The sequence below is a fragment of the Dendropsophus ebraccatus genome, chromosome 4, assembly GCF_027789765.1.
Source record: "Dendropsophus ebraccatus isolate aDenEbr1 chromosome 4, aDenEbr1.pat, whole genome shotgun sequence".
NCBI classification, from domain to species: domain Eukaryota; kingdom Metazoa; phylum Chordata; class Amphibia; order Anura; family Hylidae; genus Dendropsophus; species Dendropsophus ebraccatus.
In genome coordinates, this window is record NC_091457.1 from 92,794,103 (window position 1) to 92,809,441 (window position 15,339).

At 41.7% G+C, this 15,339-nt stretch overlaps 1 protein-coding gene across 1 annotated transcript in view; it reads left to right on the plus strand.

Annotated features, from left to right (window-relative positions):
- The window catches only part of CDH16 (cadherin 16), a 103,672-nt gene that overhangs the window by 49,150 nt on the left and 39,183 nt on the right, over positions 1-15,339 (plus strand). The window contains exons 11-12 of the mRNA XM_069968593.1: positions 280-468; positions 12,957-13,207. Of these exons, the coding sequence (XP_069824694.1) occupies positions 280-468; positions 12,957-13,207 (440 nt within the window). The remainder of the gene's footprint in view (positions 1-279; positions 469-12,956; positions 13,208-15,339) is intronic.

Genomic DNA, 15,339 nt, shown 5'->3' on the forward strand with positions numbered 1-15,339 from the left:
AAGTGTCGCTGAAACGCATCCACCAGAGCTTGTGTCTGTTCCTCTGTATTATTGTGTGTGAAATAAAGTCATGAATTTTTACTCCATCTAAGGTGCTGGACTTTGCTTTCGTTTTGTTGATTCAATCATACGATAAAATCAGATGTTTACAATATTTCTCTTTGACAGTGATTATTGAACTATTGAGATGAAACTTTACATAGGTCAGGTGCATGCAGACCCTAATATTACTATTCAAAAGAGCACTCTAGTAATTACAGTATATCCATTTTCCCCCAGTTTCCACCATTTGTTGTGTCAGAGGACACAGAGATTGGTAAAGTAATAACAACATTGGCTGTAACCGATCAGGATGAGGATATAGAAAATAAAATAACAGATTTTTCTATAGTATCTGGGAATGAAGACCATACTTTTGGCCTTACAGCTGATCAGGAACATAATACGGTGTCCCTCATCCTAACACAGGTAAGTTTAGGACTCTAAGGTAATAGTCTCTTATCAATTTTAATTTCAATGCAAAACAAAATTTAAAAAAAATTTACTTTTTGCAAAAAATGGATGAAAAAACGGATTGCAAAAACGCAGTGTGAATCTAGCCTTAGCCTTCTAGGGAGAGACAGTTGGATTAGGTTTTCAGTGGTTTGTTCTAACCTAGGAAAAGGGTTGAACCTGTGAGACTTCTCCCTCAGACAAAATAACAGATTATACATGTTACAGTCACAATACACCCTACTTAGACATTTGGAGAGAGATTCCTCAGCCTCTCAACAACTTTATTCCATAACATCTAGAACACAGGTACTAAGACACTTCACATAGAGATCATAACATCCATTTACCCTAAAAGAACATATAAACAGGTCACCTTTTAAATGAGCTGTGCTTGAAATTAGCAATAATGTGTGTGTATCTGGGTTCCTGTGCATAAATCCCTATCAGGCTGTGTTCCCATTATATAAAAATGACAGTCGTCTTTCTGGACGGAAATGGGATGGAAACATCCCCTTATAATGTATGTGTTAAAGGGATTCCAGAATTTGGCTGAACATTCCCCAAAAGGTTTTTTTTCTGTGTTGGAATATCTTGATTGCTAGTGGGCAACAGGGCCTGTAAAGGACATTTATAATGTAATAATTTGTTGCAAAATAATCTGTATAACAGGTTCTGCTCAATGAGATACAGTAAGTGGATTTATTCTATGTACTGACATACTCCTACCAACTAGTTCAATATGGCTCTCATCCAGCTACCTCTTAGGAAAATGATGGCTGGATGGCCATCATTTTAATTTCAAAAGACGGCCACAAATAATGTTAATGATCATTATTTGCAACCTTCCTTTTGGTGCTAAAATGATGGCTGTCCACAAAGATGGCCGTCATTTTCAAATTGTGGGAACATAGCCTTTAGCTATGTTCCCACTCCAGGAATTTAGCGGAAAAAGGCATTTGTCTATTGATAATGACGGCTCCACATAATGATCATTACCGTAATGGGAATATAGTCTTATACTGTAATTGCAGAATATACTTGTGATAGTGATCAGGGAACACAGACGCAAAGACAGCATGAGGCCCAGATGCTGCACCTGCCAACTCCGCTCCAACCTGAAGACTGCAGCTGCACTGGCTAGGTGCAAACACACAAGACAAGGACAGGACAAACAAACACAATATAAGCGAGGTCAGCAAACCTGGTCGGCAATAAACGGTCTACAAAGTACCAAGTCTGAAGGCAGCAGAAGGGTCAAAGAAACAAAGCCAAGGTCCAGGCTACACAGGGTTAAATCAGTCAGAATAATTGCTGGCTTAGGCTGTACACAAGTTAGGCGCTATAGCACGCATAGAGAACTATAAGGGAGGTGAAGTCTTGGCCCAAGACCCTGATTTGGGCAGGGACTCCAGCCTCCTAACAATACCTAAAGCTGAATGGCAGCTGCACCTGCCAGTGAGTGTCACTGTAAAATGGAAACACCTGAGACGTCCGGCCAGGAGTGATGCAGCCCCGGGCTGGGCCAGTTGCCAGGGATGCCGTCGGAGTGTCCTTCAGGCCAGAGCCGGCTTGTGACAATACCCAGTTGTTGTTCAAAGCTATTTTTTTCCTCTAATAAAAACTCTTATATTTTAAGTACTAATTTTTAGTGTTCCAATAATGACGTCTGATATTGACGTCTGTACTGGTTGTAGATGATGCGTCCACCAGTCAGAAGAACAATAGGCTACATGATGTCATGATTCCTTGAATCTTCTGTTGAGGAACATCTCATACACAGAATAATGCAGGTTGTAGTAATGAAATGCCTTGTTCCGAGCTGCACTTGTCATGACAATAAGCTGGCAAGGATCTCAGTGTGAACTGGCATTTCAGTAGGATCTTAATGAAAAGACAAGTTTGCACGTTGGCTTCCTGAGAAGTGGCTGCAAATTCATCACGGCAGGGAATGAGATCCCCCACTAGCCACATAGCAGTGAGTCAGCACTGTCACAGGAACCTTTGCGACAGACGTCATCAGGTATGACGAGTGTCCCCAGAACACATTTCCTCTGGGGACATGGACAATTCGTGTCTCAGCGTTAGTACATAATGAAAAAATTCATATAACAAAATCAAATCAAACCCTTACTGTGTATATGAAAAAAGGAAATGTGGAAGCAATATGACGAGTAATATGTACCAACAAAGTAAAAAGAGCTCATTTACGCATATAAGTTGTATGGTTATTAAACAGTAATGCTAGTTATGCATGTCTTAATTCATTTATTCATTCATTAAGAATTCATACAAGAATAATAATTGTTCCTATGTGTATGCATCAATTCAAATATTTAGACCCAGATAATCCAAAAAAGTGAATCTGTTAGCACAGGTGCTAATATATAAAATAAAAAAATATACAAAATGAAATACATGGTATAACATGGGTTATACACTCTCGGATCAATGCCACAACACTGGTTCCAATGGTGACAATCTTTCATTGATCCCCTACCTCATTCCCACCATATCTAGGGAACGATCCGCAGATCAATGGAAAACAACACCACTGGTGTCCGCACGGTGGTGCCAATCCGAGAGTGTATATTACTTATATCACTTATATCGCATTAAAGTCTTCTCATTTTGTATATATATTTTTTTTTAATTCCACACATGTTTTCTTCCAGTGTTCTTCATGACCTATAGATAAATCTACTGGAAAACACCATTAAACAAATCCATACCTAGAGAGTAAACCCCAACAATGCACCAAAAGTGAGGGGAAATGCCTCAGACAAAAATGCATTGTTTGTAGTGTGCTTTATCTTTGATTCTTAATGTGTACAGGTGTGGGGAATATCTAGCATTTAAAGTGACTCTGTACCCACAATCTGACCCCCCAAACCACTTGTACCTTTGGATAGCTGCTTTTAATCCAAGATCTGTCCTGGGGTCCGTTCGGCAGGTGATGCAGTTATTGTCCTAAAAAACAACTTTTAAACTTGCATCCCCGTGCCCAACAGGAGTATCTGTGCCCTAACTTTGCACCACCCCTCCGTCCCTCCTCCCCACCCTTTTCATCATTAGGAATGCCACTGGAACATTTTCTCCTGTCTGAATATTGCACAGGTGCCTTAACGATCCAGCCCATGTTCAGCATTCACACAGCTGAGGAATAGGAGACAATCTGCCTGCAGCATTCCTAATGATGAGGAGGGTGGGGAGGAAGGACAGAGAGGGTGTGCCAGCCTAATGCATACACAATCTAAGCCCCGGCCATTTGGCATGGGCTGCCAGTTTAAAAGTTGTTTTTTAGCACAATAACTGCATCACCTGCCGAACGGACCCCAGGACAGATCTTGGATTAAAAGCAGCTATCCGAAGGTACAAGCGGTTTGGGGGGTGGGGTCAGATTGTGGGTACAGAGTCGCTTTAAAACAAGTGATTATCAGTAGCAGCAAATACCTTGATTTGCTTGTGTTTGTAGGGGTCAGATTATTTTATTTTTGACAAAGTATGGAAATCGCTTTTCTAAGGTCTGTTGGGAAATCACTTATATACAGTGTCTACTGTGCAAATACACAAACTTCAATTGGATGAATGTTTAACAATAGCAGACTATGTTTAGTGTGTAAAGTCTTCTATGCCTGGAAATTCCCCAACACAAGTTAAAAAAATAGTTTCAACTAGGATAAAGTGAGACAATATGTTCTAAGAAAATAGCAGAATCAAGAAATGGATTCAGTGGCATTGGTAGCAGGGAACAATAGAAGATTTTAATTTGTTAACAGCCAAATTTAATAAAATTACTGGTATAAATGAATTATTAATAGGACAATATACACACAGTGACCAGAAATCTCATGAACACCAACTGCTGGACACATAAATACACCAGTTATAGAAAATTTATACTTTATTCATGTTTCGTCTCCAAACATTCAAAAACAAGATAGTATAAACAACCACAAAGAGAATGATGCATTTAAAAACACTGATCTGTCAGATAGCTAATAAACTCGTATATAGTACACAGTGGGCAAAAGTGAGTACCACAGTCGTATATGTATGTTCACAAATGCACTGGGCAGAAGTCCCTTGGGCAAAACATTAAATACCACAGTAGAAAAAAATAAAAATAAAAAAAAACATATATATATATATATATATGCACTGGACAAAAGACCCTTATAAGGAAACAGGGAGAATTTAAGCTGTGTTCGCATAATGATTTTCAATGGTTGTTATGTAATACTCAAAATAATGGCCGTTGTTTTGAGTACCAAATAATGTTGTTTAACATATGTAGTCAGCTGTCATTGCAATGGCGCCGTTGGTACATTATTTAAGCTCCGGTAAATGGAGGCTGCTTTCAACGACCTTTTAGGTATGGCTATGTTTGAAGATCCATTGATCCACTTTAAATAACGGATGCAAATAAATGTCCTGAACATTAAAGGAGTTATCCAGCACTACAAAAACATGGCCACTTTCTTCCAGAGACAGCCCCACTCTTGTCTCCAGCTTGGGTGGGGTTTTGCTGCCCAGTTCTATTGAAGTAAATGGAGCTTAATTGCAAACTGCACCTGAACTGGAGACAAGAGTCGTGTTGTCTCTGAAAGAAAGTGGCCATGTTTTTGTAGCACTGGATAACCCCTTTAAAGAGAGTCTGTCAGTAGGTTTAATGCTGTGCTAGCTCAGGGTAGCATAAACCAGACAGAGAAGCTGAACAGAATGATGTATCACTTACATTGTTCTGTGCAGCTGATCCAGAGATATCCTCCTGAATAATATGGACAATAAGTAGTCCTCTCCATTATGTGCATGAGCAAACTGTGTATAGGCAGTCAGCTGTCAATCAGCAGTTGGAGGACGAGGGGAGGGGTGTGGCATCCTATTCTCCGGCATACTAGGAGAATGGCTGAACAAAATAATGTAAGTAATACACCAATCTGTTCAGCATTTCAGTCACTAGTTTGTGCTTCCCTCATTTAAGGCGGAATGAACATAGCAACAGACTCCCCTTAATTTGACTGTCGCTGTGAACAATGGATGTTATTCTATACATTGTGTGAACTAACAGCTATTGTTTCTATAGACTTCAGGAGAAATCATAAAAGCTAAAAATAACGGCTTTTATTTTGAGTTTTAAATGACGGCCATTATTTTACTAAAAAAGACAGTGTGTGAACAAAGCCTTAGGATCATATCAGGTAAACCAACTGTTGTAGTATCACCACCCCTGCACCTCTACTTATATGCTGAGGTAACCAACCCACACATGTAACTAAAAACACAAGTAAAATCATGTGCAAATAATCACAACATTACCATGTGTCCTCCACACCTACTCTCTGTCCATCGCAGTGTCTTCAGACCACCTCCTCTAGAATAATTGACAGTGTCTCACTTTGAAATCTTGCACAGCTGGCTGTCAATCATTTTGAGGAAAGGGGAAAGCGGCCTGAAGACAGAGCATTGGCCGGAGAACGGGGTGGGCGCAGACAGTGTCACAGACGCGCCTGTGACAAATCCTGTGTAAATGCCATATGCGTGTCAGTCATTCATATTGTGAAGCACATGTGGAGAATTTTCCTACTGTGGGTAACGGCATCACTCACTGCTCATGCACCACAAGATGAATGCGCTGTGCATGTACAAGATTTAGACAGGGCTCAGTGCTGGAAGCCAGAATTGAGCCAATTGAGACATAAGAGGGCTGGTAGTGGGGAGGCACTCCAGCCAGTGGCACTTGAAGGGCTTGGGAACGCCTATTTGTCACTTGGCACTGGAAGAAAAATTATTTTATTATCTGTTTGGAAACACAGACATTTAAGTAAAAAAGATACTATGTGGGAGATTCATCAAACATGGTGTAAAGTGAAACTGGCTCAGTTGCCCCTAGCAACCAATCAGATTCCACCTTTCATTCCTCACAGACTCTTTGAAAAATGAAAGGTGGAATCTGATTGGTTGCTAGGGGCAACTGAGCCAGATTCAATTTCCACTATGTTTGATAAATCTCCCCCAATGTGTCTTCTTTCTTTACTAGCTTGCTAACACTATCCGCAGCTTGTAGCAAGTTTTGCAAATGATAGATTGACTTGAAAGACTTCTCCCTAGGATGGATATTTTTTTTTACTGCCATTCATGCATGTGTATGAGGAGAGTCAGGAAGAATAGTTCATCGACATCTATTTAATGTCTATAGTTATCTTTTTTTTACTATTATATATCCCTAGGACAGATACTACATGTCTAGTAAATGCTTCTTCTTTTAGCAGAACTATTTCCTTGATATGTTCTTGTTAAAGTTTATTCTGCTCAGATTAAAAGACCATTATACTGCTTCTACAAATCCCTAACATTTTATTCTTTTGTAGTTTTTTTTTTTTTTTTTAAAGGAATTACTCTTAACTGCACCAAATGACTGTGTTATTATACTCTTACACTATGGCTTTCTTCTCCATCCACCTTTCTTTGACTTACAATCATCGAAACCTTTCTGTACACACTGCACGCTCCCCATTCTCCTGCCGGTTTTATGAAAGTGCCATGAATTTTGAGTTGTTTTTTTAAATGCTTCCATCCTTTTAGGGTTGCTCTCAGTGTAGCTTCCCTGCTGCCCTAAATTGGCACTTTGGAGTGGCGAGGGGGCGGATGGATCAAGCCTTTGGGTAATGAGGAGGCGTTTTAGGGAAAGTGCTGTACTTAGTGAGATTTACTGCATGTGAACAGACTCTATCATATAGACTTATTGATTGCCAGCCTGGAGTAATGTACCTGTTTGATTGGAAGGAGCTGGCGTGATCATTCTGTGTCACAGTGGGTTAAAACATTGGTCTCCATCTTTGCACAGTAAGAAAGAGTGAGATTGAAATTCTGACATTTTTCCCACACAAGCACAAAGGCAAAATTTCTAGATTACAGATTTTTTAACCAGTTGCGGAGAAAAATATGCACTAAAGGATCTGCACAATTAGTTGCTGTAAATTGAGCAATGTTGTTCTAGCGTTATTCCCCCTAGGTTGTGTTCACACATAGTATTTATTAAAATTTGCATAATAATGTCAAAAGCATAGCAAAAAATCGGCAAAATCACACTGAGAACAGAGCAAATCTTCCAGGAATGGAGGGAAAAATGGGGGGCTATAAATAACAAGGCCTACCTGTTTACAATCCTCTCCAAATTGGTTTCAGTAAGACACAGACACAGAAATACACTTCAGTTTAACTGGCTGAAGGGCACTTTCCTTTCCGCATGCTGTACAGTGTAGTACCCTACAAATTGAAAGTAATACAGTAAATACAGGTGATTATCTGCAGTTTGATTTTTAATTAACTTGGAGAACCCCTTTAAAAACTTTAAAATGAATATTATGTAGGTCCCTTTTGTGACCAATCAAATAACCAACAGCTCTGATCCATCAAGGCAAGGACTCCAGAAGACCTTTAAGGTGTCCTTTAGTATCCGGTGTTATTACTAGTGCAGTAAGTTGCAATTTTTGGCCTTGATGGCCTTGATAAGATTTGTTTGTCCAGTGATGCTCAATCAGATTAAAATGTGGCAAATGTGGAGCTCTAGTCAACACCTTAAATTATTTGCCATGTTTCTCATACTATTCTTACTAATTATTGCCATTAGGGAATGCTGGTGACATGGGGCGCACATGGACTGCGATAATGTTTAGGCTGGTGGTGCACATGAAGGTAATATCCCCACGAATACCAGGACTCAAAGTTTCCTTGCAGAGCAAAGCCCAGAGCATCACACTGCCTCTGTCAGCTTGCTCTCTTCCTATAATGTATCCTGATGCTATCTATTCTCCAAGTAAAAGATGCACACACACTTGGCCATCCACATACATTTTTGGGGGGGAAAAAACATGATTCCTCTGATTCGGCTTCTTCAGTAATTTTTGCAATAATAGCTCTTCCCTGGGGTTGGACCAGGCCTGCTACTCTCTACTGACCACGTGCATTAATGATTCTTAGGTTTCCATGACTCTGCTGTATGTCCACTGTTTGTCCTTTGTTAGACAACTATAGGTAGATTCTAGAGACTAGCCCATGATCTCCAAAACAGCAGATCTTGTTGGGTGTTCTTAGAATGTAGTTGTTACAACCTACAAGAGATGAGTGCAACTTTAACCTGCTCGAGTCCAGTCGTTCGGCATTTGAAAACCAGTGGCTGAAGAAGTTTAATACAGCCTAGCGCTTCCTGGAAAACCTGTCATAGTCACTGAGATTTTTATGCTTAACTTTTTACTGCTGTTAACATTAACTTGAATAATCTCTGTTATTCACTTTACCTGTTAGTTGCTTTAGCATTGACACTAAATGTGTGTATGTGTACATAGTTGTGCTTACAAAATAAGGCTATGTTTACATAGTAATGATGGATGTTCTTTAGTGGACAGTTGTCATTTAACACTAAACCACGTCTGCTGTTGTAAAATGATGCCTGTTATTAATGATCGTGGACTTTAATAACAACCAGAGTTTTGACTTGGCTCTGGCACCCCTGGCGAGACATCTGGAGGACCCTGACCTTTACAGAGGCATTATGTTGGGTCAATCAGAAATTAAGCTCACTCTGTTTGCTGATGACGCCCTGTTGTTCCTGTCAGACCCAGCAACGCACCTGGGCCCCTTGCTAGCTTTCATTAACTGGTATGGGTCATTTCTGGGCTATCGCATAAATTCCTCCAAAAACGAAGTACTAGAATTAGGGAGGAGGGTGCACGCGCGTGTGTGGGATAGGCTCCAGGTCGTACGCAATTTAGCAAAACCCCATCTGACTTACTTGGGGATCAAAATAGGCAGAGAGCCCAGTTCCATATACACTCTAAATTATCCACCCCTTATTGAAAAAATTATAGGAGAACTGCAGAGGTGGATCCACCTGCCTCTTTCCTTTTTAGGAAGGTGTCACTTACTCAAAATGCTGAGTTTTTCTAAACTCCTATATCCCATGCAGACCATACCGGTGCTCATAAAGCACTCTGATACCAAGTGTCTAAATTCTGAATTTACTAAATTTCTTTGGAGAGGCAAGAGACCATGCATTGCGCTGCAAAAACTTATACTCCATCGAGCTGAGGGGAGCACCAATTTTCCAAACATAAGAGGATATAATTTAACTTGCCTTTTCCGCCATGTACTTGACTGGGTACATAGTAAGGATCGATTTTCGAACAGACGCTTGGAGGCAGAGTTAGCAGCCCCGTGGAACCTAGTAGCTTGTTTGCACTCAAAAGTTTCGACCCTTCCTCCCTGCCTCAAAAATTCCATTGTTATCAGGGACACAGTTGTGGCATGGAAGGAGCTGAGAAAACTTTTCAGTTTGCCTTTCCTGATCACAAAGTGGATGCCATTATGGGACCATCCCAACTTTGCGCAAGGGAGGGAGGATCCGCAATATGCTCTATGGAAATTGAAAGGTATTGCCACAGCCAAACAACTGATAAATACAACTGAAAAGCGTTGGATGAACTTCAAGCCACTTATGACATCCCATCTTCCCATTTTTTACAAATAATCAAACTTACCACGTTTTGCAAGAGCAGATTACGTAATGTAAGCAAAGAGGCGCAAGCGACTGACTTTGATCACATTTTAGGGACAGGGCCTCGCCAGGTATCTCTATCTGACTTATACAGAGCAATGAGAGAAAATTTTTTAAGAGTGTCAGCAGCACAAGTATTTGCCAAATGGGAAAGGGTAGTGTCTGATCCGGAAATTGGGACCAAAATCAAAAAAGGGATGGTGAAAGTTAGGGCGTGCATTATTAACCCCTTAGCGACCCATGACGTATCTGATACGTCATGGTGCCGCTCGGGGTGTTCAGAGCGGGGTCCCGCCGGGACCCCGCTCTGAACGGCGCTGATCCCGGCTGACACGTGCAGCCGGGCAGTGCCTCTATTAGCCGGCGCGGGTCCCGTTGCCGCGCCGGCTAATTAAGCCTCTAAGTGCAGCTGTCAAACCTGACAGCTGCACTTAGAGGCTTCAGACCTCACGTCCCTGGTGTCTAGTGGGACGGATCTCCCCCCCGCGATCGCATCGCGGGGGGGAGATCCGTTCTTCTGCCCGTGCCGGGCCTCAGCGTCGGAATGACGCTGATCCCGGCTCGGCAATAGATTGCTATGGCCTGCAGCAGGCCATAGTAATCTATGACCGATCTAATCGATCTTTGCTGTGTATATACACAGCATTGATCTCTATGAGAGATCAGTGCTGTCTATATACAAGTCCCCCAGGGGGGCTTCTAGTTACAGTAAAAAAAAAAGTAAAAAAGAGTTTTTATTAATAAAAAATCCCCTCCCCTAATAAAAGTCCAAATCACCCCCCTTTTCCCATTTTATAAATATAAATTAATAAATAAATAAATAAACATATTTAGTATCGCCGCGCGCGTAATCGCCCGAACTATTAATTAATCACATTCCTGATCTCGCACGGTAAACGGCGTCAGCGCAAAAAAATTCTAAAGTGCAAAATTGCGCATTTTTGGTCGCATCAAATCCAGAAAAAATTTAATAAAAAACGATCAAAAAGTCGTATATGCGCAATCAAGGTACCGATAGAAAGAACACATCATGGCGCAAAAACTGACACCTGACACAGCCCCATAGACCAAAGGATAAAAGCGCTATAAGCCATGGAATGGAGCGGTTTTAAGGAACGTATATTTGTTAACAATGGTTTGAATTTTTTACAGGCCATCCGATACAATATAAGTTATACATGTTATATATCATAGTAATCGTAACGACTTGAGGAACATGCATAACAAGTCAGTTTTACCATAGGACGGACGGCGTAAATGCTAAACTCCCCGAAATCAAAACAAATTCGTTTTTTTTTTCAATTTGACAGCGCAAATGATTTTTTCCCGGTTTCGCAGCATATGTTATGGAAAAATAATGCCTGTCATTGCAAAGTACAATTGATTTCGCAAAAAATAAGCACTCATATACGTCTCTAGGTGAAAAAATGCAAGCGCTATGGACTTTTAAACTTAAAATGGAATAAGCAAAAGCGCAAAAACGAAAATAGGCTTTGACCTTAAGGGGTTAATGAACGCTGGTGCGAAACCTACTTCCGAATTGCTCACGCTATATACGGTTTCAATCTTCCAATTACCCCAAACTTTCCGGATCGGATCACTGCCTGTCCTAAATGTACAGAAGAAGCTACGGATTATTATCACAAACACAATGTGAGAACACACCCTGATAGTCAGCCTTCCCCGCTCCTGTCTCTAGGGCCTGGCATCTTTCTCTGCACTGCAGCCTCTAGTGACCATCACGTGCACAACAGAGGAGGATGCTGAGTCACACAGCCAGGAGTGAGGAGGGGTCTGTGCTAAGTTGCCTACAGTAAGCAGCCATCTGTATAGATTGCGGTATAGTTATTTTTATTTTATTTTTTTTTTGGGGGGGGGAATGGGGGGCCCCCCAAAAAATTGTCACCCAGGGCCTCCACCAACCTTAATCCGGCCCTGATGATACATATTATCCTACTAGCGGCAAAGCGCCTCCTCCTAAACCACTGGCTCTTGCCTAATATGCCAACCATCCAGGAATTGATAAACCTCATCAAGTCTCTACTGGGCATTGATCGTATAGAAACTGAGAAACATAAGGAGAAAGGGCTGCTGCCTTCTTCAAGAAGTGGAAAACCTTCCTGACCTCTCATTACTCTAGAGAGGAGATCCATACAATTGTGCATCCATTTAGTTACACTACGTGGAACTTAAAAGCAGACCTAGCTAATGCTTTAGGGCCCCTGAGGCTCCCGCCTCGGCGGCAGGGGGAAGGTACCGATCCTCCAGTGTCTGATTTGTCAAGGGAGTTTCTCCTATAGATGTCGTTATTGTATGAACAAACTACATGTAAGTTAGGGGTGTTCTTGGCACCGAGAAGTGTGATACTTGGGCTCACTTGACCCCTCTATACGTTCCCAATTGCCCTCCCCCAATGTATAGATATCTATATTTTTCTTTCTTTCTTGCCCTCCTTTATTGTTTTCACATTTATGTTTTATTTTACCGTGGTTTCTTGAAGAAATGTGCCTCCCTCCATGTTGGGTAGGGAAACAAGGGTTGAAAGCGTTGTAACTCTCATACACTTTGATGGCATTCTGTACCTTCTGTCTATGCAGCAGGTTTACTGCTGGTTGTGGTATGTAAAGTTTATAAAATTGAAAAATGAACAAATAAACAGAATTAAAAAATAAATAAATAAATAAATAACAACCAGAGTTTTGCAACAATGGCCATTCTTTATACAGTGTGTGATTGTAGCCTAAGCCTTCATGTGTGTAGGTCATCCATCCAAAAAAATTTAAGATTTGTAACCAAAGAGATATCATTTGAATCATTACCCTACTTTATATAATAAATTCACTATCAATATTTGATGTTTTTGCACTTTTAGTAGATAACAATTACTGATTTGCTTTATCCCTTATAGGACCTGGATTATGAGCGAGTTAATGAATACACGCTGGTCATTACAGCTAAGAACACAGCTGAACTTTCAGGAGCAGAGTACAGCAACAGCTCTACCGCAACCATTGTTATTCATGTTGGTGATGTAAATGAAGCACCCACATTTACAGTGAATAAATATGAGACCCAGGTACCTAAAGATACTCAAATTGGCACAATAATACTGACGGTGGTAGCCTCTGATCCAGATGCCTCTGACCAGACCACTCTACGGTAAGTGCCAAAAAACTTTTAAAAAGGGCACTGTCGGTATATATATAAATATATGTAAATATATATATATATATATATATATATGCGATGCCCTGGCCCCTGGGGGCCACTTCCGCAGTGCTGGTGTTATGAGCGGGCAATGACCGGGGCAGCTGCAGGGGTTATACTTGTCACGGTATAGGCCTGAGGGCAGCACAGCTGTAGGGCCGGTCTGTGGAATCTGCGGGTGATGATGGGCATGCGATTCTTCGCTGCACTTAGTCAGGGCACCAGTTAGTGGACACCAATGCCAGGGTTCAGTAACAGCGGTTTTATTATAGATGAGGTAACTAGTAGCAACAGTTCTGTCCGGATGCAACCGGGTATATAGCAGGCTTTGACCAATAAAGCAGGAGTGGTGCTGCATAGGCTGTGAGAATACGTGCCGGATGATGGGAGTAGGAGTATGAGAGAAATAGCGTTGCTGGGTGGATTAGCTTGAGAGTAATACTTGCTGTGAATCCTTGCAGCGATGAGGAGAGATAACGGAATGACACCCAGATGAGAGAGAAGACTCCGGACACTTGAGCAGGCAGATACAGCCGAAGACTTGAATATAGCAGAGCACCTGATCCACACTTCTAGTGGTGAAGTGGGAGCTGCAGAGAAGAAGCCCAACTCCTCTGAGGCAGGAGAGGGACGACACACATCCTCCTTGCTTGGAAGCAGGGGGAAGACTCACTTGTTAGGAGGAAGTGGGAGGTCACATGGTTTCTTCTGGCCAGAGCTAATCGGCCATTGGAGGAACCAGGGTTACAGGTCACGTGATCAACAGCCTTGCATACCACTGTACAATGCAATAATACACAGGAATACATGAGAATACACATGAGAATGCACATTACCAGAGAATACTAGGGGAAAACCAGCAGCAGTTGCAGTGCAAACACTTACCAGAACAGGCATGGACACAGCAAGAGAAATGGCCATAATAGGAGTAGTAGTCTGCATGTTCTGGGACACTGCATATATATATATATATATATATATATATATATATATATATATTATTTTTATTTATTTTTTTTGCTTTAAAACAAAGCTTTACTTACTTGTATCCAGGTCCAGTGTCATGATCACACCTGAAAAGGCATCAGTGCTACCCTCTGCTGCGAAGATTCGACCTCTGCACCAAAGACTGCGCTTTTGGCCATGATCCGTTCCTGGTTTTACTGTGTTCTCTGCTTATGTCATCGGTGATCCGGTCCATGTTTTCTTAGTTCTCCCTGCACTTTTCTTGCTGTGGTCTGTTCCCTAATTGTGTCTGCTGTGTTTTAATTGACAGGTCTCTTCTCCTCTGGCTTTCTGTGATTCTCTTGTGTGTTTCTCCTGCTCAGCCTATCAGCTTGGAACCTGGGACTTCTGATTCCTTATACCTGTGCCTCTCCCTTCACTCAGTGCTCTTGATAGCGTTGTTCAGATTGTCTGTCAGCTAGATCCTGCCTTTCCTCAGATTGTCTGGTTTCCTGATCCCTTTGTTTGTTTTTTACCTTCTTTGTCTTTTGGTTCAGTGTTCTCCTTTAGTCCTCAGTGTGCCTTGCTTGTCCTCAGTGTTCCTTGTGCAGTCCCCAGTTCATCTTGCAATGTTCTCTGGCTTTGGCTTCACCGTTACCTTGTTGTATGTCTGGCTTTGGCTCCATCGTTACCTTGTTGTATCTCTGGCTTTGGCTCCATCATTACCTTGTTTCATTCCTGGCTTTCGTCCTCCGATCGTTTGGTCCTCAGTTCCTTGCTGCTTTCTTGGTCCTTTCCTTCTGTGTGTTTTTGTGGCTTTTCCTTGTCTGCTGTCATTGTACCTTATTCGTCTGTACTGTGTCTTGTCTGTATTCGCACTTACTACAGCGTAGGGAATGCCGCCCAGTTGCGCACGGTCGTTTAGGGCCTGCTCTGCAAGTAGGTAGGGACAGCGTGGGGGTCTTAGCCATAGGGCCCACTTATCCTGTGTCTCTGTGTTCTCAGGGGCCCTGACATCCAGTCTCCTGAAGGCAGCTTTTTAGTCTTGTGCTGGTTGAAAAAAAAGAGACTAAACACATGAAGTCCCGGTCATCTGTGTGCTCACAGAGAAGGCAGTCATGTGATTCATAGACACATTG